The following is a 27,873-nucleotide window of genomic DNA, read 5'->3' as shown; positions in this document are numbered from 1 at the left end:
TAGTCGCCTGCCTCTGCAGAGTCTTCCTCAGCAGCCGTCTCTGGAACGGACTCAAACGCCATGTGAGTGAGTGTATGTGTGTAGGATGATGTCTATGAAATTAATATGAATGGGATTTTTTTTTTTTTTTGATAGAAAGTAAATGTGCTTTCCTGCTTCAAGGGGTGCTGGGGGGTGTTGGTGAATGTGTGTGTGTGTAGGGTGAGTGTGTGGGATGATGTCCAGTTGACCTTTGCTTGAGGAAAGTGCCAGGCTCTGTGACTTCTCTCGCCTCACCTCTCACCTCTGTGACTTCTCATCAGGGTTGCCAGGCATCTGTCAGACCATCTGAGGGTGACACTGGTACTTTGTGGCAGCTGTTTAGCTGTACATATTCAATCTGGCAAGTTTAAGAAAAATCTGTGTATGTGTGTGTGTGTGTGTGTGTGTGTTTGTGTGTGTGTGTGTGTGTGTGTGTGTGTGTGTGTCTCTCTCTCTCTCTCTCTCTCTCTCTCTGTATATATATATATATATATATATATATATATATATATATATATATATATATATATATATATATATTCTGTGAATGTATAAAACACAGTATAATGATGAATGGTAAACACAGCATGAGAAGTAATTGCAGCATCTCTCCAGTGTGAGTCTTGACAGTCTATAGTCAACCTCCTCCTTCTCTATGGACATCACAGCTCATGGAGAAGCCAATTGGAGATGACAGTGGGGCTGACAGTGGGGCTGATGTAATGGCGTTGACTTTTGTGTTTTCAAACCCTGAGTTTGAAAGTTGATGCCTGCTAACCTGCTCTACTGTGTGGGTGGCAGCTGGGTAATAAATCTCTACAATCAATATTTTAAGTGAGAATTTATCACACATGAAAATGAGAGGAAGTGGTTGGGCTAAGTTTACTGCTCCATCAGTCTGTGTTTGTGCGTGCGTGTGTGTGTGCGTGTGTGTGTGTGTGTGTGTGAGATTTTTAATCAATGTGTTGTACAGAGATACAGCACATGACACAGATGTATCCCTACTCTTTCATCATGATTTGTTGCTGTCATTAATAGTGAGGGTGTATCCTGTTAGTTACTTTGCATTTAAATGACTCAAAATTCTGTAGCGCCGTGATGGAGAGTATAACCTACACGCTGACTTTGTCTCTTATGCTAATACAAGTGTGTGCTTATCTCAATGGGACTTAATAAGCATACAAATGTGTCTTTGGTCAAGTTTGAATACTGATACAAAATTGTTTATTTTTTCCACTTGTTCCTTGTCCTTATCCAGTTCAGCACCCCAGTGCCTCTGGATCCAGATTCATATCCAAACATATCAGAAAACCTCAAACGGCATATTTTGAAAGGTCTTTTCAAACGCTCCCAAGACGCTCTGTGGAATCGGCACAGCTCAAGGTTGTGTGAGAGTGTCATCAGTGTCATCCGAAAAATGGAAAGGAAAAAAACAAAACAATGAAACCATTGAAACCCTGTCTTGCTCTTTTGTGCTGGTCAGAGAGCAGAGAGAAGCATTGTTGATGCAATTATCAAGCTAAGACAGGATACTCAAGCCACAATATGGCTTTTGTTGAAAATAGTCGACATAATGCAAGGACATCTAAAACTCTTCTTGAAAACTGGGGCTGGCTATAAAAGCCTCACACACACACACACACACACACACACACACACACACACATACACAGTTGCATCCAGACGCATACACAGAAACACATCCCAAGGCTCAGAAGAGAAAGCCGTACAATATTGATAGCAGCTTCCAGATCTCAGCCTCCACAAGGCTTACCTTCCACACAATCACCTACAGCCACAGATGTGTATACACACGCGCACACACACACGTGCACATACCTCCTGGATTAAAAAGAGATACAGTATGTATTATTTACTGGAACTACAGGGGACAAAGCAAACTCAGAATGAGCAAACAAGGAGTGGAATAGTTGTTGGTTTGAAGCAATAAAGACGTGATGGACGATGGACATATACCCTGAATGTATGACTTTGTAAAAGGGTTAGATTTAGGTGGGTGTGTATCTTTTACAATGGAGCGGTGGAAGTACTGGGGCTTACCGATACCACATATCAGAAAAATTCTTAACAGTAAAAATATATTTATACCCTCTCAGTCCACCTGACTCATACTATAATTTTTTTTTTTTTTTCCCTCTGGTACATCTGTCAGTATCGCCATAAATCTCGATCTCCTAGTTTACGTTTTGGGATACTTCAGCATTACTTTAGCAATATTATTTTTCCAGAGTGTTTTTGTTCCAGCAGCATTATTTGCAGACTTTTTATTTGGAACTTTTCTACTAAATAAAAGGTCCCAATGAAACCTGTTTGCGTGGTTTTCAGTTGATTTCAAGTGATGAAAATGGGGCAGCGATTCATGAAAAGTACCACACACACACACACACACACACACACACACACACACACACACACACAGAGTCTCTTTCACCTCCATTGTACTCCAACTCAGAAAGAAACTCTAAGAATAATCTCAGAATGACACAACTAAACTGACGTCATGTTGAGACTGACGAATGGATTTAATATATTTAGTGACAGAATTGTAATTTTAATTGATTTGGGTAGGAATGATGACAAGTTGTTGTTTTTTTATATTCACTTCATCAGACTTTTCCTAGAAACTGTTGCTGGGAACCTTGTGACAATTTGGTTGAAAACGAACAGATTGTCGAATTTGTGGAAAGGTGAAGAACACTCGTTCTGTTAAACGCGTGTGCTTTATTTAACACTATTGAAGAGATGATATGCACAGTGGCTTTATTTCAGTCTCTCCCGGTTCTTTGCAAGTTCAAAAGTTTCCGCTGGTGCAACAAATTTGTCTGATTGGAAGGAAATTTTTAAGACTGGCCTGGCAGTACCTGCTTACAAATACAGACCACAAATAAAAGCCCAACCTGTGGGCAGCAGTAGAGTTCAGCTGATGTTTACCGGAGAGGTGTCTCGGCAGCGTGCTTCAATCCACCCGCCACTTTACAAACAACCTGAGGCCATTTCCACACTGTAGAGCACAAGCAGACTGGACTACCCACACTCCAACACAAGGAGGCGGACAGCACAGCGTATAGGGAGCAATCCCATCTCTGAGAGGTGAAGAAATTAGAGCAAATGTACGCTGTAAATAGCTGCTAATGATTCATCATGTCAGTACTTCGTTGTTTGCCAGACACACAAGCTGGATCCCTGTGATTAAGAACAGAGAGAATGCGGCATCATGGGTTGTTGGCAGAACATTTTCTCTCCAGAAATGTCAATTTTTTTTTTTTATATTATTGAGGCAGTAATGTTACTCTTTGTTTCAAAAGCTGAACGCTTGTCCACAGTTTTTAGCCCAGAATGAACAAACGGAGGAAAAAATATTAAAAGCAATTTTCTGATTAAGATATTCAGCACAGTTTTATGATAAAAACTTTCCGAACTAAATCTAGGGTTTGGACTTTGGTTTATTATTCACCATCTAGTTAAAAAGAAAGATCCATGTTAGGTTTGACACTGTTGTAACGTTCTCACAGCGCTCACCTTGATTAGATAGCAAATGTAACTTGTGCCCGTCTGTGCACCCATGGGTGTGTTGATCTTACAGTGAGTTGTGGTCAGACACATTGTTGGCACCTTCTTATCTTGACGCAGAACTAACAGTTTGTGCCATTGACCAACAAAAACCAGGACAAGCAAGTCAACAGTGCTTTATTTTTCTTCTTATTGAAATGTTATTCATTATTTGGACAGAGAGCCGTGCCTACAAGTTGTTAGGTCCCGGTGGCGCAGCCTGCAGCAATTAACAGCTTAATTCAGCTCACCAGTATGTACTTAACAAACAAATATTTGCACAGGCAAGTTTGAGAACGAGGAGGGACAGAGATCTGCTGCCAACAAGCGACCCCTTGGCGTCTCTTGCAGGTCCAGGCAGTTAAATAGGCCAAGACTCCTTGTATCAGGCCGTCTGCTGCAGCCACCATCACCAAACTGCTGGAGAAACACTCAGGAAGAGAGGGTTTCTCACTCTCAGATGAATACAGCAGGGGACAGAAATCACTGAAACAACACAGACCCGAAAATGTCCCCAGCAGAAAGACACTTTCATCACACCATGACATCAACCTGCCCCATGTGTGAACTCTGTCGTGTTCCAACAACCCCTTCACTTCAGGCTGACTATTTGTGTGTCCATCATGAAAAAAATGATCCTACTTCATTTTCGCTAATGTTCTTTGGTCCAGTTTGCAGCCTCAGCCAAACGGAGACCTGTTGTCTATTTTTCCAATTTCAGAATGCTTAAAAGTCTCCAGTAATGTACTGTATTTACAAATCTCTCCTTCAAGCTTCAACTGAACGTATTCAAGATGAAAAAAGTCGGCTTAAAAAATGAACAGAAGTCAATTGAATTCACATTTAGCTCTGATTTATGTCTTCACTACAGTCCGGAAGGACTTTCCTATCTCCAAAATTACTAACTGTCCTCCTGTTCTCTCCAGCCATAGCTAGACTAGACCTTTGTTTACTGTTCTCTGTAGGTGGAGCACTGAATAAAGAGTCAATAACAGCCGATTGCTGATGTTGAGTGATAAATGTGAGAGTATGCAGCCTATGAAAGGGCTGTTTGATGAATCCAATACATTATTGAGTAGGTTGACAAGTACTTGATTTTCCAAAATTATTTTTTGGCATCAGGTCAAAAAAAAGGAGAAAAAACAAGTGCACCATGTGTGATTATCAGGACAGTATTAGTATTACAGTGTGCTGAGGACTCTCCAGCATGTATTTAGTTGAATCTCTTGAATTGTCAATTAGTGCCCTATGCTGTAATTTACTGTGCAAAGTACAGACCAAAGTGATTGAGAGTGACACAAATCTGGTGGGTCTGTGCCAGAAACCTGTTCATGTGGCTGCTGCTGGTAGAAGTGAATCAAAGAGCAAGAGCAACACAAACAGGCTGAAAAAGAGGAAGACTGAGAGGGAGAGTGGCTCTACTCCATGCCAAGTACATTAACATATCCATCTGGTGTCTGATTCCTCTTCCACTCACACTCACCCCATTGGCCCCCGTTGCCCCCATCACTGGGTTTGAATAGGACTTCGCAGGACAAGGTCATGTTCTTGGCTTATGTTATGAAGCTGCCACCTGATCCCAAAGGTGCTGGGGGGTGGGGGTGGAGCTTGAGGTTGGCAGTAATATGACAGTAGTGGTTACCTGACAGGAAGCATGTCTGGATCACACATTCTCAGTCACACACACACACACACACACAAAACCCGTAAGGAAAGACTGCATCCCAGAATTTGTCTTCTCTTCGTGGGTTTTGTGTTGGTGTATTTTTGCCTTGCTCTCAATATCAAATAGGAACCTTTTACAAACAAGTCGATTGTATTGTTAACATGGATTGGAAGTGTGTGTGCGTACAGAGCGCGCGCGCGTGTGTGTGTGTGTGTGTGTGTGTGTGTGTGTGTGTGTGTGTGTGTGTGTGTGTGTGTGTGTGGTTACTGGCAGTATCTGTAGTTCCATAGCCAGATTCTTTGTGGCTCAGTGATGTCAGATGCTGAGAGAGGACAGAGACGTTCAGACCAGGTGAGACAGTAAACTCAACCTGTGCTCATTCATTTGAACACATCCCAAGTCGAATTGCCTCATCCAAAGAACTTCTATTCAGTTAATTTTCCCAATTTAGTGACAAGATGATGTCCGATTACGAAAAACTATCGTCCATCGCATAGTGGCAGAAAATATTGTTAGGTTCAGGGCTTAGGAAACAACTTAGAAACCCACAACCATGAAAAAACAGAAATTATATTAAGATACAAACAGTTCTTTAATAGATAGATCTTTGTGTGCAAAAACAGTCTGATTGGTCTTGTGTGAAATTGATGTTTCAGTTGTAGTTGAATAGTTTCTCCCCAAATGTTTCTAAATTCAACAAGGTTCCATGTTTAGAGTCACAGTGAAGTTAAGCAGTCGTTAAATCCATGTAATCCACATCATCATTAATATTATTAACATTCTAAATATTGTTTTTCTTAAATTTCCGTGAGACTTCAGTGTACAGATATTATTCGTGATTTAGTGCTGAACACAACACCATCTGCTGTCTTACATGAGCCTTAAACCAACTGAATTGAGAATTCAGGCATAATTCATGTACATTGATTAATTAACAACCTCATTTAACTTTCTTTCTACTAAGGATTCTGGCTGGTATTCATTTTCTTGCTTACATTTTTCAAAAATAATCTTTATTTTTCATTAAAATTTTCTCTTTCGTATGAGCCTTAGGTCCACTGGCTAAAAACACTTTGACTTATTCATCTGCAGCCAGAAGAGCGAAGAAAATGGCTGTTGAATGCTGAATGTACTTGTCAATAAATATGTGCTTCAACTGCATGACTACTGAGATCAAACATGTGATTTAGAAGCAAACTTAGTTGCAGAAGTAGGAATAAAGCGCTTGTTTAGAACCCAACTGTAGATGTAATATGTAGGGCTGCTTATTGTTCAAACATTCATGAATTCATGATACATTTACTTGATACCTCGACTTACAGACCAGTTCCTGAGCAATACTCTCTCTCTCTCTCTCTCTGTAGTGTGTGTGTGTGTATGTGTGTATATGTATATATATATATATATATATATATGTGTGTGTGTGTGTGTGTGTGTGTGTGTGTGTATGTATATATATGTATATATGTGTATATATGTATATATATATATATACATACACATACACACACAAATACATACTGTATATACATACGTACATACATATATATGATATATGATTCCACTTGATGATGCAAATATTTGGTTTTAGTTTTTACTTCCTGTGTGTTTTCACTCACTCTTAAACAGTTCTACAACATAGAATATGAATCAGTTTTCCAAAGTTTAATTTACCTTTAATCTTAAATTCCTACACATTGACATTTTTCCACTCAAAGCAGTTTTATTAAGTAAAAAAATAAATATATATACAACTTGTAGGTTTGAACTGCTCAGGTATTGAAATTTGACAATTCACAATTAGTAAATATGAATTAAGGGGGTAACCTGTGTGGCACTGTTGAATGACAGCAATATTGTAGGGGGAAAAAAGGAAAGGAAATAACAAAGAGCAGGCCTCTCAGACTGAGGTCATTCCCTGTTCAACTGCCACAGTGACAGTTACAAGACAGAGGTCGAATTCTGTTTCGAGTGATGGCTGCTTGACAGCTTTTAAGCACAAAACTAGCCGTCTCTCCCAGAATCCCAGCTCTCCCCATTCACGCAGGGCACCGCTGTCGTGTTTTCAATCATCACACTTATTTGTTGATGGTAAATTATTTTTCTGCTACCCATCGTTAGGTTCTCATAGGAATATTGTCTGTAATCTTTTATCCGCTGAACTTTGCAGCACAGGTCAGCCACTCTTCTGGCTTGTTTCAAACCTCCATGCAGGCACCTATCAACCCTGCTGAAATTTCTTTGAGGGAGATCTGTCGGTGTGAACCTGATGCCTGAAGGGCAGAGATGTCTGAAATAAAACAAAACAAAACAAAACAAAAACTTAAAAATAGCAACAACAGAGTTTCTCTCAGTCCATGTGTTTCCCTCGCTACGCTTACAAGTCAGAGAGAGAGAGAGAGAATCATGGGTGAACCTCTTCAGCGGTATTTGTTATGTTGTTCCAAGTCTGAGCGAAAAGGTTTAATTATAGTCATAAATTTGAAAGATGTTTTGATGTTTTCTACTTGAAACGATCCACTTCCTTCTACTGTTGTGAATCAGTCCCCATTATAATGTTGGAAAAACCCAACAAATCCATCAAATTTTATTAGAAACGTCATCGGAAATGGAATACAGAAGAAAAAGACATCAAAAAGTTTGATTTGCGTTTCATAGCGTTTGTTCTCCTCTCACCTGCTAACCTACGAATTCCCAGTAATGACTTCATTATTAGAATCAGTCTTATTTTTCTCAATCATGGCCATCAGTTCAGGAAATACTGGTTTATTAAACCAGATTCCCTCTCTCTTTTTGTAAAGAGCTTCACATTGTGTGGCATTTCATATCTTTGGGAATTGGACACACTTGCAAAATCTCGTGATTGCTGCAAGGTTTCATTAGTTTGTGAATTAGTTATTGCCTCAACAAGAGTTGATGTGTAGAACTTGTCAACAGCCTGATGTACTAATACTTCATCCCCTCAAGATTTTATCCAAAGTGCTGCAGCATCGAAGCTTATTTAATCTTTTTTTTTTCCTCTCCTTAGATAAACTCATGAATAAACCTGGTTTATTACAACGGCGTACGAGTCAAAACATTGATGTGATAGGTTGTTAGATGAGTACAAACCTTTACCTGACCTCAGCTGGATCCCGAATTGCTCCTTTTAAGCCCATTCAGTATCACTGAGCCTAGCAGAGACTTTGTTCTGAAGGATTCAGGGCAGCTTGTTGGCTCACAGGCATCCACAAATGCTTTACGCACAATTGAGAATTGTCCAGGCGCATTAAATGTGTGTGTGTGTGTGTGTGTGTGTGTGTGTGTGTGTGTGTGTGTTTGTATGTGTGTGTGTGTGTGTGTGGGTGGGGAGTGGGGGTGGGGGGGTTGGTTATGTCTGTGTAATAGTTCTAATCACAACACTTGGCATAGGAGCCAGAAGTTCTCCTCTGTTGTTGTAGGGTTTTCTTCAGCCCACTATATATGCGTAGATCTCCAGGCAGGAGAGTGAAAGGCATGCTGTGTGTAAGTGCTGGTGGTCAACTTGTGCCACTCTGTTGTTCTTATATCAACACAAAACAAGAAATCATCACCAGATTTTGTTTTAACGCAGTTTTTTTCAGATGTGAAACAGCGGTTAACATCTAATTTGAAAAAAGTGAGAAATTTCTTTGTCTGATTTAGTTCAACTTTCATAATGTTCACTTTTAATATGGAATCTGTAGATGTTTATCTTTTTAATCAGGTGAGTTCTGCATGTTTAGGGAGGGTTGCTGATTTTGTGTGTGTGTGTGTGTGTGTGTGAGAGAGAGAGAGAGAGAGAGAGAGAAAGAGAGAGAAATAGAGCTTCCTCTGTGCTGAAGGTATGGTTGTGAATGCTGCTTTCATTGGAGAAAATGAATATATATGGAGAAGGTCTCTCCTCTCATACACACACACACACACACATTCTTCTACCCAGTCTTGTGCACAATTTGTGGACAAATTGTTCATATTCAAGCTGCCCCGTAACATCCTTTTCTAAATTCATTCTGACATGGGAGAAAGCCTCCTGCTTTCATCATCATTGTGTAATCATTTCCTCTCCATTCTCCTTGTTGCTCCTCCACATTCGTCTGATTTGTTTCAGCTCATTCCTTAAACAGTGATTCACTTTCCCTCATGCCCACTGGGATCTTTTTATATCCAAACCATACATTAAACATGGACTACGTCAAGCAGAAGCTGCACTGGTGACATGAACTTGCAATAGATATTCAAAATATGATGATACCAAAACCCAACAAAATGTTTTGGGTTTTTTTTTTTTTGCTGCTCAATGTATCAGTAATCCCATCTGGCTTCTTTTCATCTGAGTATTATTATGAAACTACACCATTTCACATCTTTCCAAAGGCTTGATCAGTGGTCAAGAGGCTTAAGCACTAATCAGAGCCATATTTCACCGTGCAATGTGTGAATTAGGGGTCAGCAATCAGATCGGCTTCACATTATAGCATTAATGGTCGTGTAGACTAATAAAACAGTGCTGTTGAAATAGTATTCTTACATGACAACATTGTGAAGCATCAAGCAGCTTTGAAAGTAGGGACTGCTGGTGCTTGTTCACGACGCTCCATGAGTTTGGTTCCTCTCAAGTGCCATTTTTGCGACAGAAAAATGAACCGTCCTCATCCTCCTCGCCATAGGAAAACATCATCAACATTTGAACTTCATGATTTTTCAGAAGAAAGTGCCAAATTTATGACAGCTGTTACAAAAATTCCAACCATTCCCTTTACAATAGCAGATTGTGCTTATCTATGTGCTGCTGAATGAACTCTGAATGCTGTCACTGAACAAATAAACCAGATGAATAAACCAAATGTTCCTGCTCAACTGTATAATATTAAATATGATTGATATCACTAGATTTTGTGAGTCATAATCATCCAATTATATGTTGCTCACTCGCCACCTATCTAAAGTGTTTCCTTTAGAATTACAAAAAAAAAAGCAGATAATAGTTGTAATAAAAAGACTATTTATGGTGGTGTCTTAGTGAAACCCCAAAATAAATTCAGCTTGTATCACTGTAAATACAAATCCCCAGTAGGAGATATCACTCCCACCCCAGCACATGGACACACACAGAATGTTCAATCTCATTAGAAGTGCTTCCTCGTGAATTACATTCCATCGGGACGAATCACTTGATTATAGATTTGTGTGTGTGTGTGTGTGTGTGTGTGTGTGTGTGTGTGTGTGTGTGTGCTGCCTCTGTGTGTTGACAGCCTCCTCTGTGTATTTATTTTCTTGCGAGAATTAACAACAATGGGAAGTGCCAGGTGGTGAAGAATGGGAGCCACCTCTCCACTCTCCCCACTTATTGATTTGATCTCCAACCCTTTGTCATTTGACACCAAATCCGTCTTCAGGAAACACACATCTGAGGACAATATCGTTTACTCTGCTTCAGTTCGCCTGACTCAGTGAAATAAGCATAAATAACCATGACAGGTCAGTCTGAATATTTTCTAGCAGAGCTGGTCTCTTGACATGTGACGGGGGGCTAAAGCACATGCATTCAGAGACTAGCTTATCTCTGGTGAAACTTCTCCTCTTCCATAAATGAGATTTTCTTCTGCTCTGTGCCACTATTACCAGTACCAAATACAAAGTTATTATGCAGAAATCAGCCATTCTCAGCACTCAGCGCAGTGACAAATATAATCAGAATGATGGACAACAGACACAGCTGAGTTATTGTTGTATGAAGAGGATTTTTTTTAAGGGGGGGGGGGTCTGATGTTGCTGAAGCAGTGCAGTTGAATGAATAAACAAACATGGTGTAACATTTTAATGCAGCTGTGCTAAAATAAAGGCCTCTCAGACAGTGGGAAATGTTGCACCTGCAATTTAGTAACATACTGGTGACTCATAGATGTGATGTTTTTCTATTTTTCCCATAGAAAGTCTGTGCACAGGGTTTAGGTCACAGGTTGGATCCCCACGGATGGGGAAGAACTCTTCCTCTGGAGGTGTGATCTTTAGTCTGTCTGAATCCTGTGGTTTTTCTCCAGTGACAGACTCACCTAAAATACATCATTCACCACCGGTGTCTCACTGCCTTTCACAGCTCCTGGCAGGGAGCTGTTCCTGTCATGTCCATATGGGAGGGCAGTAATTGGGAACAACAATAAAAACAAAGTTTGTTCCTAATGCACGTCTGCAGCAGCCACTTCCCATCAACTCCCCCTCTCCATTTCATTGTGCTGGTAAATTAAAATTCATGGGTTGCCAAGCCATCTATTCTCCCTCCGCTGCTTAATTGTCTTGAAAATTGAAGAGATTACTGGGTGTGACGTATGTACAAAGAAAATCTGTCAGAAAGCTGGCATGTACCTGGCATACCTTCAAATGTACTTGATGATTTGGAAGCTTAAGGCAAGAGTAGTTTTATCATACTCTTGTGTTGAGTCAGAGCCATTGATGCACGCAGAAGCAGTAAAAAAAACTGGAGACATCGAGAAGAAAAAGATTAAAATTCCCATCATTCAATATGCTTTGATACGTATCAACATTCTCTTTGTCTGCATGGGCATCACTCTTTTAAAGCATATACTTTCCCTGAACGATGATGATGCGGCAACAACGGCAGCAGTTTCCTGCAATCAGCTGCTACTTATTGTTGAGTTATAGTAGAAAAAAATGCCCTGTATTTTTACTTGACATTTGTAGTAGTTACTTGAATGAAGCTGATAGGAGTCCAAGCTGAGTCTATGTGATAAGTGGGTTGACATTATGACTACTTTTAAACATGGAGTGCGAGAGTTTGACTTGTTTCCGGTGTTCTGTGAATTACACCTGTTTTTTTGTTGTTGTTTCGATCACGATATGGTTTTAGGCTGCATGCGTCTGAACTGATTTACAGCATCACTCTCTGTAACAGTTGGTCAAAATTAATTTAGTCGGACGGGAAACCGAATCAACACAAAAGTAATCCTCTACGGAAATGGAAGGGTTGCTGATCTGTGACAGAATCTTTGTTCATTCATCCAATCAAGTGCAAATCTTGAACAGAGTGTAAGAGGGAACGATTGTGTTTTACAAGACTGAAAATCAAGCTGATCATCAGGCTAGAACTAACACAACACCCTCAAAGATCTTCTGACATAGCACGGTGCTTCTGCATAAATAGGTGGTTGCAGAAGAACAAACATTCTAACAGCTCCTTCCACCCTTTTACTTCCTTATCTGTATGAATAGATTGTGCGTATATGTGCATAATCTGAAGGCAAGAGAGAATATTTCAGGACAAGGAAGCTTCTGGTTTCTGTTTTCCATTGGAGCAGCTTTGACCAATCATGTCGGAGCGGATGGACCTCAGTCCTTGTAAACCCTGTGGAGAGCAAAAGAGACAGAACGCGTTCACCGAAATACAAGGTTGAAAACAATGACTGTTGTCTTCTGATTTGACAAAGCCATTGTAGTGGTTTAAAACTGCTAATGGAGTTCAAACTGGCAAATTTTGAAACAATCCGCTTGTATTTTTAGTTTTCAACCCCATGTAAACATCTCAAGTTGCTATATGGACTGTAAACAATGAGCAGAGGACAGATCATGAGAGTCTTGGAGCAGATATCTGCTGGCTCTTCTTGCCAGAGGCCAAGTCTTCACACAGAGATTATTTCCCTCTTCTCTTTGTGTTGATAAATGACTTAAAGGAGCCCGCTCTAATCTCAGGTCATCAAATAACAGCTGTTTTACATCTGATCCCAGACCTCACGATAAACTTAACGCAACATGAACCATAACATTGAACTATGATGAAATAAAACTTTTTAAAACAAACTTTTTTCTGCTGATGGACACTATTTTACGGGCCAAGTGGTCACACAAGAGAAATGAACACCAGCCTCCTCCTGTAGAGCCCCCCCAGACACACACACACACACACACACACACATTGACTTTCTGGATAAATATTGACGTCAGAGGCCAACTAGGTCTCATATTGTTGTGAGTGAGTTCAGAGTGAGTTAACTTAGGATGCTTTGAGCGTCCATATACAACCAAATGCAAGGTGTGTGAGGAGGCTTATAAGATAAATGTCTTTGAGGTTCCTCAATGGTCAAGCTGCTCTAGATTGCTGTTTTTGGTCTCAGTTCTTCAGGCTTGCAGTCCCCCACCCCCCGATACACACACACACACACACACACACACACACACACACACACACACACACACACACGTGCACACATATGCTGTTGTATCTCTACGTGAGTTTAACACGCGAGTTTGTATGTAAACGGATTCGTACTGAGACCACGTCCTCAAGAGCAAATGAGGTAGTGTGATTATAGCCTTAGCAATGTAATCTCACCTCTTAAGGCTGCAGCCACTCGACCCTACCTATCGCCACCACTCCTCCCCTCTCCTCCTTCATCCACTCCTCCTTTCATTGCAGCCTATTCCACGTAAATCCAATTTGTTATGGTTTCAAATAAGGCTTGGTTTTTCTATCCTGTCACCACTTCAAACAAAGTGGCTTCTGTTACTGCCCATCCAATTTGAAATAGTTTTTTTTTTTTTCCCTTTCTCTTCTTTTGTTTCACTTCAGGTCCACTCTCGTTGTGAGTGTAGCCTCAAGCACAAGATTCTTTTATATACATCTATACAAAAGCTTTTCTTCTACCTTTAGGACATTATTTGTGTTTGGTATTGATCGGAACCTTCGGCTTTGGTGGTGATGTAATCTCTGATGTCCTTGTGAGTGTACCTATATGTGAGTGTGGGTCTCTGTATAGTTGATATAGATTTTGCCAGTAGAATATAGTTTTATGAGCTCATATACAGATTTAAAATAAAAGTCTCCATTACATTTTATTTATATTCTGCTCAACTTTACATGTAGTATATTTTGTGCTTATAGTGTGGCTTATCTTTTGGATTTCTTGACATTCTCTTGAAGGCCTTTTCCATCATCATCAGCAACAACAACAACAATCGTCACGGGGACTAGATGATGAACTGAAAAGATTTTGGAGATCAAAGGTCATTGTCACCTTAACAGAATAAGATATCTAAGGAGCACCTTGAGGATATGTCTTTGAATTTTGTAAAAAAAAAAACATCAATTGGACTCAAGCATGAAGTGATTGGATTGTAGTAAAGGTCAAAGGTCAAAGTCACTCTGACTTGAGAAGAATTATTTCTTGCTATCGTCGTTGAATTCGCACGCTAATGAAGTAAGACAACGTTTCACATGGATGTTGAAGAGCATGACACAAAGTGATTAGGTTTTCTAAAAGCTCAGTGCCATTGTGACATCATATGTTCTGAAAAATAACACTTTTCTGGTCATATTCAGTGTCAGTAACACAACTTAAAGTCTGCGCCACATCCAGTGCATGATGAGTCTGGAGAAACATGGACGTACCCTGTGACAGGTCTGGTTAGTAGAGGCGTACAAGTGCCAGGCGGTTAATTCCAGCTTTGTCATTGATTGTGCGAAATTGATTGGTACAAACATATGATTTTTTTTGGTTATATTTCTTATATTATGTATAGAAATATATATCCATATATTAATCCATGTATACCATGTTTGATGGCCAGCATGTCACTGACAGGGGGGCTAGTTGTTGTTGTTTTTTTACACTGAAGCAGGCTTTTACCCCCTTGAAATCCATTGTAAAGTTTCCTTTCCTGGAAGCCTCATCTCAGCTCAGTTAAGAAAGTGTTGTTGTTTTTTTTTCATTTTTGCAACACCATTAATTATAAAGCTTGGAGAAAGAGAAGAGAGCCGGTTGGTTTCTTGATTGTTCACTAAACATACTGAGTGAAAGGTTTTACTCCCAATATTTCTCGCTCCTTTGGGTGCTGGTTTTAATTGGAAAATCTTCCTCTAGGTTGATATGTTTATGGTTGCATCTGTTATTGCATTACTGAACATTTAACAATTAAAAAAAAGCCTTTCCACGCTGTAGTCGTTGATGGAAGGGAAATTATGAAAATAGCAATGCGGTAGTAATGATGATGGCAGGAATAATTATAAAGATTCTAATGGGGTGTTGATGGTGGTAGTGCATGATAGTGATGAGGATGATGAAGAAAAACTAGCGCACTTTCATGCCTGCAGTTAAATGACAGTGGTGTGTGTGTGTGTGTGTGTGTGTGTGTGTGTGTGTGTGTGTGTGTGTGTGTGTGTGTGTGTGTGTGCTGCAGGGGATGATGTATCTGGAGGAGCGTAGGCTGGTCCACAGGGATTTGGCAGCTCGAAATGTCCTGGTAAAATCTCCCAACCATATCAAGATCACTGACTTTGGCTTGGCTCGCCTGCTGGATGTTAATGAGAAGGAGTATAACGCTGATGGAGGCAAGGTAAGACATGGATGCATCAAGAAACAGCTAATATTTGTGTGTGTGTGTGTGTGTGTGTGTGTGTGTGTGTGTGTGTGTGTGTGTGTGTACTGATATTCATTCATTCATTCATTCATTGTCTTCCGCTTATTCCTATGTACTGATATATTTAGAATCAAAATTTCTAAGCTTCTTTATGCCTCTTCAATAATAAAATACAATTTATAAACATGTTTTATTATCATTGCAGTTTCAGTACTTTTGTCTTGAGTGTCAAGTTGTATAGAGTATTTGTGTAGAGTATTTATTGCCAGTCATTGTATCTGTTGTATTGCTTGTAGTACTGTCATTTTTTTCCCAAAACATATTTTTTTCAATTCTTAATTCGATGAAACATAATCACTGACATGCACGTGTCAAACTCGATTACCAATACTTAAACACATAATTGATGTCATTATGATGTTATCAGCTCCTGTAATTGCATGTTCAATAATGTGTTAATTTAATAACAGTGTTGGTGTGTTGTTATATTATCAGGAGCTACATTTTACACAAAAGGAGCTACATTTAACACAATAGAAAATATGCCATCCATCTATTTTCCAACGCTTATTCTGTTGGGGGGGGTGGGGGCTGTAGCCTATCCCAGCTGCCTTCAGGTGAGAGGCGGGGTTCATCCTGGACGGGTGCAGTCCATCGCAGGGCCAATAGCCCTAACCATATAGACAGACAACCATTCAGCTTGGACTCAAACCCAGAACCTTCTTTCTGTGTGGTGACAGTGCTGACCACTGCACCACCAAGAATATTAAATCAGCTGCTTCATAGTACCATTAATGTTACTATCAGTACCTGTGGTGTATTTGGCTGTTTTTTTGTCATCTACTGTTTGATACGTTTGATTTTGGAGGTCCAAAAAGATACAGTATTACTTTCTGTCTACAACAGACTATACCAACACAAGCAATTTACGTGAACATTAATTAGGGTTTTAAAGCCTGACACAAAGGCCAGTTTTACTGGACTATTCTGCTCTACTAGACCATTTGATCCACTTTTGGAGAGCGAAGTCTCAGTAATCTCAATAAATGTAAACGAATGTATCCTCTGGAGCTCTCTTTGGGCCCTGAGCCTCTCCTAATCTGTGTACATCCTTTTGTATTTAGTTTTTCAACCCTCTCATCTGGTGACAGACTAGTTCATTCCCTCCTCTTGCCTTTTTAGCACGTCCGCGTGGCTTTTGTCTGTGCTGATTATACTTCGCCTGAATGAAAGAGATGCCTTTGTCTTCCTCTTTTCTATCAACTTCAATCACTCTGATCAACAGAACTGGCCTTCAAATCTAATCACAGTGTTAAACTGCTTCCTGGTCAGTCTGACATTTACTCCACCTCATTTTAATCTCTTGTCTAACTACAATAATATTCACACGGTTCTGCCAAAACATTTAATTTCATGACAATTTCGTGACATTGTGTTGGCGGTTGCCAAATCATTTATATTTAAAACAAACGAGATCTTTGTTAACTCTTTGTAGTGGTGGATGTTTCATGTATCCAGTGTTACACTTTGCTTCTACCTGACAGATGCCCATTAAATGGATGGCCCTGGAATGTATTCACTACAGGAAGTTCACTCATCAGAGTGATGTCTGGAGTTACGGTAAGTAAGCAAAATTATCGCTTTCAGGTGATTTGTATCAAGTTGTAAACATACTAACATTCAACTGAAATATTTTCATAGTTAACTCAGCAAATACTGTCTTTCTGTAATGTTTTTCCGAAGATGATTCATCAAGTACGAAGGAGCTTATAATAAGTGTATTCAATGGCCAGAGATGTTAGATGTCTGTAAGTGGGTGCATGTGTGTGTGTTTGTGTGCACCTGTGTGTGTGTGTGTGTGTGTGTGTGTTGTTCCTTTCAGCTGCAACTCCAGATAAACCACGATCAGACCCTAAACCTAACCAGGTGTTTTTGTGTCTCAACCTAATCTGACCTTAAGCGTAGTTTTCACACCTCATTAAACATTCCGGACACCTTTTTTTTAAAAAGTCGAGTTGTGAGATGGCGTGCAGAGGAAGTGACAAGAGTCAGCAGAATTTAGCGTTTTGAAAAAGGCGCCCTGAACGACGTTTGTGGGGGATCTGCTGTGCGTGGTGAATGCGTCACCAGCTGGAGTGGCCATTTTAACCCATGCTAAACACTACTCATTTCTCGTCAGCGTTTAGTAACCATTTTAGATGCTACATTATTTTGTCATGTACCTTCGCTTTAGAGCAGATGCAGCAGAAAGACTTGGCTAGGCCTTCAAATTAGCCGTTCGTAGTAGCTTTGCCACATTAGGTCTTTACTTGAAATACAACATCTCTGTTTGACTAATCTAGTGGCTGTGTTATAATATGCATACATCTCTGCATGGAATTCAGCCACTAATCCGATCTCACCTGCAGCTATTTAAAAATGCAGAAGACCAACTGGTGCTCATAAAAGAAGCCATGTCACCCTTCACTGGCTACCTATAAAAGACAGAATTAATTTTATTTGTTTTTCAAGCAACAAATGACCTGTGCCAGCTTTGTCCTCATCTATTTCTCTATATCCAGCCACCTTGTGTCCTCCAATCAAGCACTACTCAGTTTTTCCGTTTGAGTTCCCAGACTTTTCCCTTCACTCTCTGCTCATCTTGTTCTATCAGGAGTCAGACAACATGCGCCATTGCATCAGTGTAGATTAGGTGTCAGTTCAGCCATGTAGATGTTATTTCTTCACCTGTAAATGCTTAAACAATCACTGAACTTTAGTCTTGTGTTTTTTTTGTTTTTTTTTAATCAAAATCTTTGCATCCATCAGCATGAATGCAGACTTCATCTCTGGAGATTATTCTCCAGCATTATTCCTCAGTATAACAAGATTTTATTGCAACATTTCAATACATTACTTGACAATTTTCTGCCTGCCGTCTGCATAATCCCCAGTGGTCCTCTGTGACCAGAGGCTATTAAACCTTCATCTTACGGTGTGAAACTCTACTTGGTACTCCTTAGCCCATTAACACAAACACCATTAGGGCTGAGGAGTTTTGGAAGTTCGGATGAACTTTCAAGACTCATTTTCTGTCTTGTCCTAACTCGTGTTTTCTTATCTTATCTGCTAAACCAGAAAATGTATGTCTCATAATCCTCTTCTCTCTTTGCACTCCTTTGATTTCAATTCTCTTTCCTGCTCTTATCCCTGTGAATATCTGCTATCCTTCTTTTTAGGCGTAACCATTTGGGAGCTAATGACCTTTGGAGGAAAACCATATGATGGAATTTCCACCAGAGATATCCCAGATCTGCTAGAGAAGGGGGAGCGTCTTCCTCAGCCGCCCATCTGCACCATCGATGTCTACATGGTCATGGTCAAATGTAGGTAGAGTTGCAGGAAAAATAAACAACTTACAAACTAAACAAATACAGTGGCACCGTTTGCCCAGACGATGATGGAAATGTTGGAGAAAAAAATCAAAAACAAACATTATACTTTTCTTTTTCATGGGCAACGTTTTATAGAATACGAACACAGTAATTACTTTTGGTTTCCTAAATAATGCAAGACTGCTTATCTGCGCTCTTAAAGTTTCTTTTTAAAAAAATCAAATTGTTCCTAAATGTTCTCAAATCTGTTTGTGAGCACCCAACCTTTGCCAGGAACATCCATCCAGGCAACATGTTTAGCTTATTAGCATGCTGATTAAACAGCATGATTGTTGCACAGTAGAAGGACAATTTAAAATGGGCAGATTATCACACAACTTGTTTTCACAAGTTTTGAAGGCACACACAGTTAGCATTCAGAGTGAGGGCCTATCAACCAGTGCTGCTGCCCATGGACTGAAGCTTCATTTCAATACTATAACCTGTCGTCTCCAAAAAAAAAAAAAAAAATTATCAGTACCTCCAACTGGCTTCACAAGCACAGAGGCCAGTTTGAATGTCAAAGTTATTCGTCAAGACTGCAACAAGTACATTTCAGGTCAGAATGGATGCTACTTTGGAGCATGTGAACAGTCTTTCTTTGAAGACCTCTGTCAGAGGTGCTGATGTCTACTTGAGGAGTTTGAAAGGAAGTGAGTCATCAGGTAACCATGTATGAGCAAGTACTGCAAAGGTGGGCAATAACAGACTAAACTGGGCTTTATGACTCAGATTAGCACTACGTCTTTGGCCCATGGACGCTAAAAAAAACCCAGAAAAACACAAGTTACCTCCTGAACTACCTCTCTGATGATACTGACAACTTTAACTCAGAATAGCAGAATTAGGAACTTACTCCATTAGGAAGAGGCTGCAGCCCCCACCACCAACATGTTGGATGTTTTGGTCGGTCACTCCTTCCATGCTGTCATGACATTGTAACCTCTGGCCACTGCTGCCAGGACTTTGTGCCAGTGCCACCTTAGCCTTGTCCTCTTGTCTCGGAGCGGCAGGCTCTGGTCCTCACTGTCACCTTGGTTCTTTCTGACACCTTGAACCCTCAACAAACTGGCAAGTTGACACACACCCAGCAGGAAGAGGTCATTGTTTTCTGCCTGTAACGTGGTTTTCTTTGCATCCCCGTACACACACTCTTTAAATGTGTTTCCTCCTCATTTTCAGTAAACTTCACCGCTTCTGTCATGAAACTAAGCACCGGGAAGAAAGATGATCCTTTCAAATGTAAAATATCTTGCAATTGTATGTGTGTGTGTGCTTGTTTTAAAGCCAAGTCTTTCTCCATTGATCACTATGTTATTTCCCTGGATGCGCTCTTCCGAAGGCCATATCACATGATTGCTTTGGCATCATGTGTTTGCAGGGATTCTGGCAGAAGAGTTCATTACTCCATATGGCCATTCTAGCTCGATGAAGTAGCTTTTATCTCTAATTTGGGAAAAGTGATTACAATAAAGGCAGCTCCATCAGAAACAGCTGAATGCGGGATGGAAGATCTTACATCTATCGGGATCTACGTCTGATGACCAGCGAAGGTGTTGACAAGTAACAAATAGCCATTGCTTCATCTGAATCTAGAACCTTCTTGTTTTTGTTTTCCCAGGTTGGATGATTGATGCAGATAGTCGGCCGAAGTTCAAGGAACTGGCTGCAGAGTTCACTCGGATGGCTCGAGACCCCCAGAGATACCTGGTCATCCAAGTATGTGTATTAAGATTTCTATCAAAAATATCGAAATCACAGTTTTGTTTTGTTTTGTTTTGTTTTCATGAACATGTTTGTCTTTTAAATCGTTCAAATTTGACTTCTAAGAACCTGAAGTCACAAAACGGAATTTCCTTTGACCTTAAACCTTTGATCAGGGTGAGAAAACTTTTTCTTATTATCTGGTGTAACAGGGAAAAGGCAGAAGAAGTGGAAGTATCCCCAAAGATAAAATAAAGAGCTTAATTACTTAAAACCTCATATTTAGATGCTCCTGACAATAACCACCAGGCAACTAGCATTCCCAGCCTCTCGGGAGACATTTGGTCACATGGCCAGCCATCGTGTTCCTCCCATCTCTACCCAGAGTAGAATTCCTCATCTGGGTTCAGACAAGGATAGCATGCAGGCAGGGAGGAATTGCATCATCATTCAGGGATGTGCTGCAGACTATTAATTCACAAGGCAGGAACGGTGAAATGCAACAATCCAGAGGCCTCCACAGCCGTCTTTCTTCAGGTGGATCCACTTTTAAATGCTGTGCATCAGGTGATGTAATGAAGCATCACATGCAGTTGAAATATACCGGATTCTTTTTTTATTTTGCAAAGTGAAAAAAAATATCTTAAACTAAAACCATCATATATGTCTGGAAGTACTTCTGAAGTGATTGTAAACATGATTTAAGAAACTAGATCCATTTCATCTTCTCCTTTGATATCAATGATAATCTAAAAAAAAAAAACTAAAAAAAAACATATTTCACAATGTTAAGGGGAAAATAATCTCCGGGATCTGCCCCAGGGTTTTGATTGACTGACAAACAAATGTATACTTTCTATGCCAGTGCTCCACCCCTCCGCCAGGCTTCATGCAAATCAACACAGTAGTTTTTCTGTAACTGTGGTTGGAAGATTGAAAGGAAAACAAATGGTGCTGAAAACATAATCTCCATAGCTGAGATAATGATTCCAGTTACATGTTCCAGCATAGTTCTGTGTTAGCCAAACTCCTACTTATGATATTTTGAATACTCCCTTAATGTTCTGCCATTTGCCTGGAATTTATTCAGTCTAATTGCATTGTTTACTGCAACTGTATCAAAACGGTAGGCTCCTGTTCAGCACTTCCAGTCTTTCCTCTCTCACCAGTGTGTTGTCGTCTGTGGCTCTTATAAAGTAAATGCAGTCACATAAATGGAATTTATGAGACTACAGCATTAGTGTAGACAGTCTGTTGCTCCAATAGGGCAATACAGTAAAGCTGAGATACACAGTCTGACAGTCTGTCTCCGATTCAGAATGGACTGGACCATTTGTCTGTCCTATCAAAAAGAACAAGCTATCAATGATGCCGATAATTGTTCCCTGAATGTCATTTGCTCCAGCCGCATCATCACGCAACCTCTCCTCCTCAGGCTGCTCTTTTTCACGGCCTCTCGTGCAAGTGGCCTCTTAGATCCATAATTGAAAATAGCAATGCAAGAGGTGCTATCTGTAATCCATTAGAATGGACTGTTTGATGAGTGATGAGCCAAAGTTTCATACGTTAGAGAACCATAAATATGTTTATAGTGAGTTTTTAGACTTCTGCCTTGCAATGGGTGAGGTGGTGATGATGGAGTGACGCCCAGTTTCATTAAGTGTGTCTTTGTCACCAAGAAAAACTCTTAGCATGGGTTTCATTACAACTGTACAACTAGCAACAACTATGGTCATTAGACACCTCCAAGGTGACACTGCTGGGTCCTGTTGTGCTTGTTTTATTGTTGTATAATAATAATTACATTGTACAGGTCATTAGTTGGAGTATATAATGTATATTCATTACAAATAATAAGTCTTTTTTTATAAAAAAGAAAGTACAAAGTACACATTATAAAAATGGCTTCATTAAGGCAGTAAAAAAAATAAAATAAAAAATAAAGAGTAAACTAAAATTGAATCACCAGCCAGTATAAGAATAATAATAATAATAATAATACTGACGGTCACATTAACGTGACCTTTTACTCAGGGTGATGACCGGATGAAGCTGCCCAGTCCCAACGATAGCAAGTTCTTCCAGAGTCTTCTGGATGAAGAGGAGCTGGAGGACCTGATGGATGCTGAGGAGTACCTGGTACCTCACTCCTTCAGCATGCCGCCGCTCACATACACCACACAAACACGCATCGACTCCAACAAGGTATGTTCAAACACCTTCAAACAGCATTTTCAACATCAGCTTGTTGGTCCACTGACCGGCGATTGGGAGATGGCGTCTGTTTCCTTGGTTTTTCAAAAGCTGACTGAAGGAAACTAACACTACATCTAGTATTGGATTTTTTTTTCAAAAGTTTTTGTGGTCCACACATATACGAGAGCTGACACTGGATCCCACATTGAAATCACCAGTCATTCACCAAGTGAAGGCAAAGTCTGTCCGGTTGCCAAATCAAGTTGTGTTTCGCAAAAACACAAGTAGGAAGCCACCTGACAAATCACCATGACAAAAAAAAAGTTTGCAAGACAAACGTTAAAGAAGTAATCTAAGTTGTCTGTGTGCTGATGTGCAGGCAGCAACCGAAAGAGAAGAAAAAGAAAAGAACACGCGTGGAAAAAATGGATCGCAATGTTGTCGCTGACACATTCACAGTTTATATACGTACCGTTCCCAAAAGTGTCTGTTCGGTTTGTTTAAAGTGCCTATTTATGACCAGTGAGCCACACAAAAACAAAATTTCCTATTGTCAGGTGTCTTGCAACGTCTTTGGCCTGTTTCATGTCCGGGCTGTGACACATCATGTGCTACTCATTTGTTAGTCGTGTAATTAGCTATCAAACCAGTCCTCATGTCACAAATCCTGCTCAAAAGATGCCTTAAGAGACTCGAGATGTACTTCGATACGTTTTGCACACATACATAATCACATTCATCATTCTAAAAAAAGAGATCAGAAACTTCAAAAGCCAAAAAAAACCAAAAACGCAGCAATTTAATATTCGATTTCAATCCCAGTTTTTGTTGTCTTTGTGGAGTAATGTTACTCTAATTTTACTTGGATTCCCTTCAAGTTATCTTTTTTTTGAGTGAGTGACAAGACAATTTGAGGTGAAAGCAGTCATTCAGATCATTTAGACGGCCGATAAAGTGATGTGGGAATGAGTTCTCCAAGTGTTTTGCAGGATTCCCGTGTTCAAGCACAGGATTGAGAATTTGAGACAGAACTCGCATAGCTTTCAGTTTCATCTTCTTTTCCCTCTGTTTTCCTCAGGTTTTTCTCCATTGTGAAACTATGGTAATTGGCTTTTTTTTTTTTTTTAAATTGGAGTTTACGGCCAGACTCCTTTACTTCTTCAACTGTCTATCTTTGGACTTAAATCTATTGCAAAACCAGTCACACAGCCAGTCAACTCAAGCATTTTGTATTCCAATATCCCCCTGTGTTTGTGTCAGGATGAAAATGCCTGCTGAATGCCAATGAGACTGACTCTCTTTCCTCTTCTCTTTGGTGCATTTCAGAGGGGGAAGTGTTTTTATTTGTAAAGTTAGCTTCTTATTTTTTGTTGAGCAGTGTAGAGGTAATCATCTGCACTGTCTCTCTTAACATACAGTGTATCTATTTCCTTATGGCTCGCCACTTTCATGAACATTCGTGGTGGCGTGATTCCATTCAATTAGACCTCTGAATGAATGATTCCATTCAGTTGTGCTGGTGACAAATTAGAAGGTTGGTGGTATGCTGTGATTACAGCAGCAACCCCAGTACATTCCATGTGAAGTGAAACAGACCAGTGTTCGCTTTCTGCATATTGTTTGCATCCAACATATGCGCATCCTGAGAGAGGGTGATTTACAGCACAGCGTGATCTCTGGAGCTTCATCTAATACCTGCAGGCGGACCACAAAACCACAGAAGAATACAGGAAAAAAGCTCACAGTCCACAAAGATTATTGTTTGGCCTGCTTTAGAACTAGGTAACACTCTAGTGACCCATGTTTAATTTCTGTATATTTATGTATTAAAGAGGTCTGTCTCTTTGTGTAGGACTAAAGAACCATTATCTCATGGGATGCAGGAAGCCAAAAGTCATGGATAATGAGGGAAAATTGTTAATGGAGTATTAATCCTGTTGACTTGTACACAAAAATTTGTGGAAAACTGTGCATTAAAATAAAATTCAACTAACAAAAAAAATAACAGTTTTTACTTTTCAAAGAACATTGTGACAAAAAAAAATGTTAAAACCAATCCTCTTGGTGAATGAATTGGGAGAAAAAAGCCCCCAAAAATCCTTTTTTGTCTTGAGCATTGAGACAAAAGCACACAGCAGGGCAGAGCTGATATGGCTACTTTAAGACTTTAGTGCACGGAGCCTTTTAATTAAAATCCTTTTAATGAAATTGTCCTTGGCAGTCATGCTGCCACGCTGCTGTTGTTGGCAATGTTATTGGTCTCTCCTGCCTCTCTCATTAGGTATTGCAGATGAAATGGTACAAAGGACTTCAATTGCCATTTTTGGATATCATTAAAATTCACAATATACTTTTAGAGTAATTAATCTTTTTATTGCTTGTTTTTGTTTCTTTACTTAGATGTTTTTGGACTGTAGTTCATCAAATCACAGCTTTCAGAACGAGCGTATGTGGCAAAGCCTGAATATCAAATCCTCCATCCACAAAAGATATGAAAAAATTTGAACTATCTCTCATTATATGAGGGTCATTGTGTCAGTCTGGTAAATTGATATTCTTGTCATTCGAATATTTCTGCCTCTCTGTCTTTGTCAAACCTTCTTTCTATCAAAACCAGTGTGGCTACCAAGACCCCCATTTCAGCATGGAGGACATGCTGGCCACCCTCCCAAGAGTAGTTTCGGTGTCTCCGGTGACTGGAGGCTGCTTAGTTCCCCAGGAACTGGCCTCAGGAGGGCAGCTTGCTGGTGGATACGTCCGTGGCAACCAGGAGGACCCACGCTGTAATGGCACCCTGAGGAAGCAAGCCTCCCCAAAGTCAAGCACCCTTGGGGTTGGTTCAGCCCTCACTGCAGGACAAGGTAAAGCAGTTTGACAGTTGTTGTACAAACTGAGGGGAATAATGATCCTGCGTGCGTGCGTGTGCATGCCTGCCTTAAAGCAGCAGGTGAGCAGAAATCAGTGTTACAGTGATAGATGCTGCAGATGTAACAATATGGGAGAAAGATCCTGCTATATTAAAGCTGTAAATTACATATTTCAAAAACCTGCATGTGTTTCTTTTTCATTGCTTTTGTCACTATTATAAATTTCTTTTCTCTCGCTTTTTTTTTGTGTGTGTGTGTGTGTGTGTGTGTGTGTGTGTGTGTGTGTGTGTGTGTGTGTGTGTGTGTGTGTGTGTGTGTGTGTGTGTGTGTGTGTGTGAATTCAGGTGGAAGAGAGGACAGTAGTGGACAGCGTTACAGTGCCGACCCGACCGGGCTTCTAGCAGAAAGAGGAGCAAAAGGCGAGAAGGACCAGGATGCCTATGTTACTGCCATGAGAGACAAAAACAACTCAGGTTACTTTTTGAGAATGACTGTATCTGTTTATATAGTTGGTAAATGTTCTTCTGGGGGGAATTACATTAATCTTTCTTCATTTGTATTTTACATTTTAATTTACTATATGCAAACCCAAATAATCTTTGGCTGCATGCTCCATGTGTATAAGGCCTTTATGATATTGTATTGGCAGCAGCTATAGTAGTATCAGGTGAATGGCTTATACGGCAAAAAGATCTGAACACATCTTAACATTGTCTTTTTTCAGACTATCTCAACCCTGTAGAGGAAAACCCCTTCATTACACGCCGTAGGAACGGTGAAGCTCATGCCGTGATTGATGGAGCAGGTTGCCACACCCTGCACATGCCTGGAGCTGCTTCTGCCCCCAAGAGCCAGTCCACTCACAGAAACGATGAGTATATCAACGAGCCACTTTACCTGAATACCTTTCTGAACCCTGGGGACAAGAACGGACTGGCTGATGTGGTGTCCTTCTCTGGCCCTGGGACCTCTGCTGCCCAAACAGTATCGCAGACAGTCAACCCATCAACGTCAAGCCACACTGTCATCTCCTCCTCTGGATATGTGATGCCCCCAGGCCTCCTCCCCCACTCATCATATCCATCACACACATTGCATCCAGGGCATTCGGGGCATGCTCTGCACTCAGGCATTACCAGCAGCACCATCATGTTTGATAAGAAAGGCAAGAAAGCCACTTTTGACAATCCTGAATACTGGCAGCACAGTCTCCCTCCAAAAACATCTCTGCACAACCCAGAGTACCTGCAGGACTGCAGCACGCGCTTCTTTTACCGACAGAATGGACGCATTCGCCCTGCTGTGGCCGAAAACCAGGAATACTTGTCAGAGGCTGCTATGAAAGCTGGCAATGTGTTGCCGCCCCCTCCGTACAGACAGAGGAACACTGTGGTGTAGTGACCCACCTGTAGCACAGTGGACAGATAAATAGAGGGACAGAGATGGAGATGAATGGACCTCAATTCTCTCATTTCCACATGCAGTGTTTCTCAAACTGGGTTCTCCTTGCACCCTCCCTGAACACTTCTCTTGGTCATGTCTTATTGCAAACCTTTTAATCTACCTTTTTTAGCTTCATTCTTAGCCACGACTATTAAGGTTTGTTTCTGTGCCCAAAGTGAATTGTCCTGCCATTATTAGTACCAGAAAGACACAAAAGAAAGATGTTTATAGAAAAAAAAGACACAATAACTGAGGTGAGTTCATGGAGAGGATTATTTCTATGACCGTACATAGATCATGACTGCTTTTGTTCATGCGCGCACACACACACACACACACACACACACACACACACACACACACACACACACACACACACACACACCCATGAATCACTTCTCACAATGTCTTTTTTAAAACATTTGCCAACAAGCTATAGATTCACACTTTGCAGTCTACACACATTTTGATTCCTTTTGTGCAGTCAATGAAATGACGCAAGCACATGGAGTTGTGTCGTTACTTACCAGCAGCCCTGCACTCTTGCTAAAGAGCCCCGATGTGTCTGACAAACCCTCACACGCTTAACATGTTGTTGAATCAGTAATGTAATTCAAGTAACTGA

The 27,873-nt window shown here is 40.4% G+C and overlaps 1 protein-coding gene across 3 annotated transcripts in view; it reads left to right on the top strand.

The window, feature by feature from the left end:
- The window catches only part of erbb4b (erb-b2 receptor tyrosine kinase 4b), a 275,547-nt gene extending 247,911 nt beyond the window's left edge, over positions 1-27,636 (top strand). For 2 of the 3 annotated variants that reach the window (XM_086219925.1, XM_086219924.1), the window contains exons 21-28: positions 15,446-15,601; positions 17,170-17,245; positions 18,844-18,990; positions 20,660-20,757; positions 22,777-22,947; positions 25,556-25,799; positions 26,150-26,278; positions 26,530-27,636. In XM_086219925.1, the coding sequence (XP_086076051.1) occupies positions 15,446-15,601; positions 17,170-17,245; positions 18,844-18,990; positions 20,660-20,757; positions 22,777-22,947; positions 25,556-25,799; positions 26,150-26,278; positions 26,530-27,203 (1,695 nt within the window). In that variant the 3' untranslated portion in view covers positions 27,204-27,636. The remainder of the gene's footprint in view (positions 1-15,445; positions 15,602-17,169; positions 17,246-18,843; positions 18,991-20,659; positions 20,758-22,776; positions 22,948-25,555; positions 25,800-26,149; positions 26,279-26,529) is intronic. The other variant, XM_086219926.1, reaches the window with a different exon arrangement.
- The last annotated feature ends 237 nt before the right edge of the window (positions 27,637-27,873 follow it).

This window comes from Aulostomus chinensis, chromosome 12, assembly GCF_037954235.1.
Source record: "Aulostomus chinensis isolate RoL2024-O1b breed Wild chromosome 12, RoL_Achi_v1.0, whole genome shotgun sequence".
Taxonomy (NCBI): domain Eukaryota; kingdom Metazoa; phylum Chordata; class Actinopteri; order Syngnathiformes; family Aulostomidae; genus Aulostomus; species Aulostomus chinensis.
Note: the sequence above shows the minus strand (reverse complement) of the source record. Positions and strands in the feature narration are given on the sequence as shown.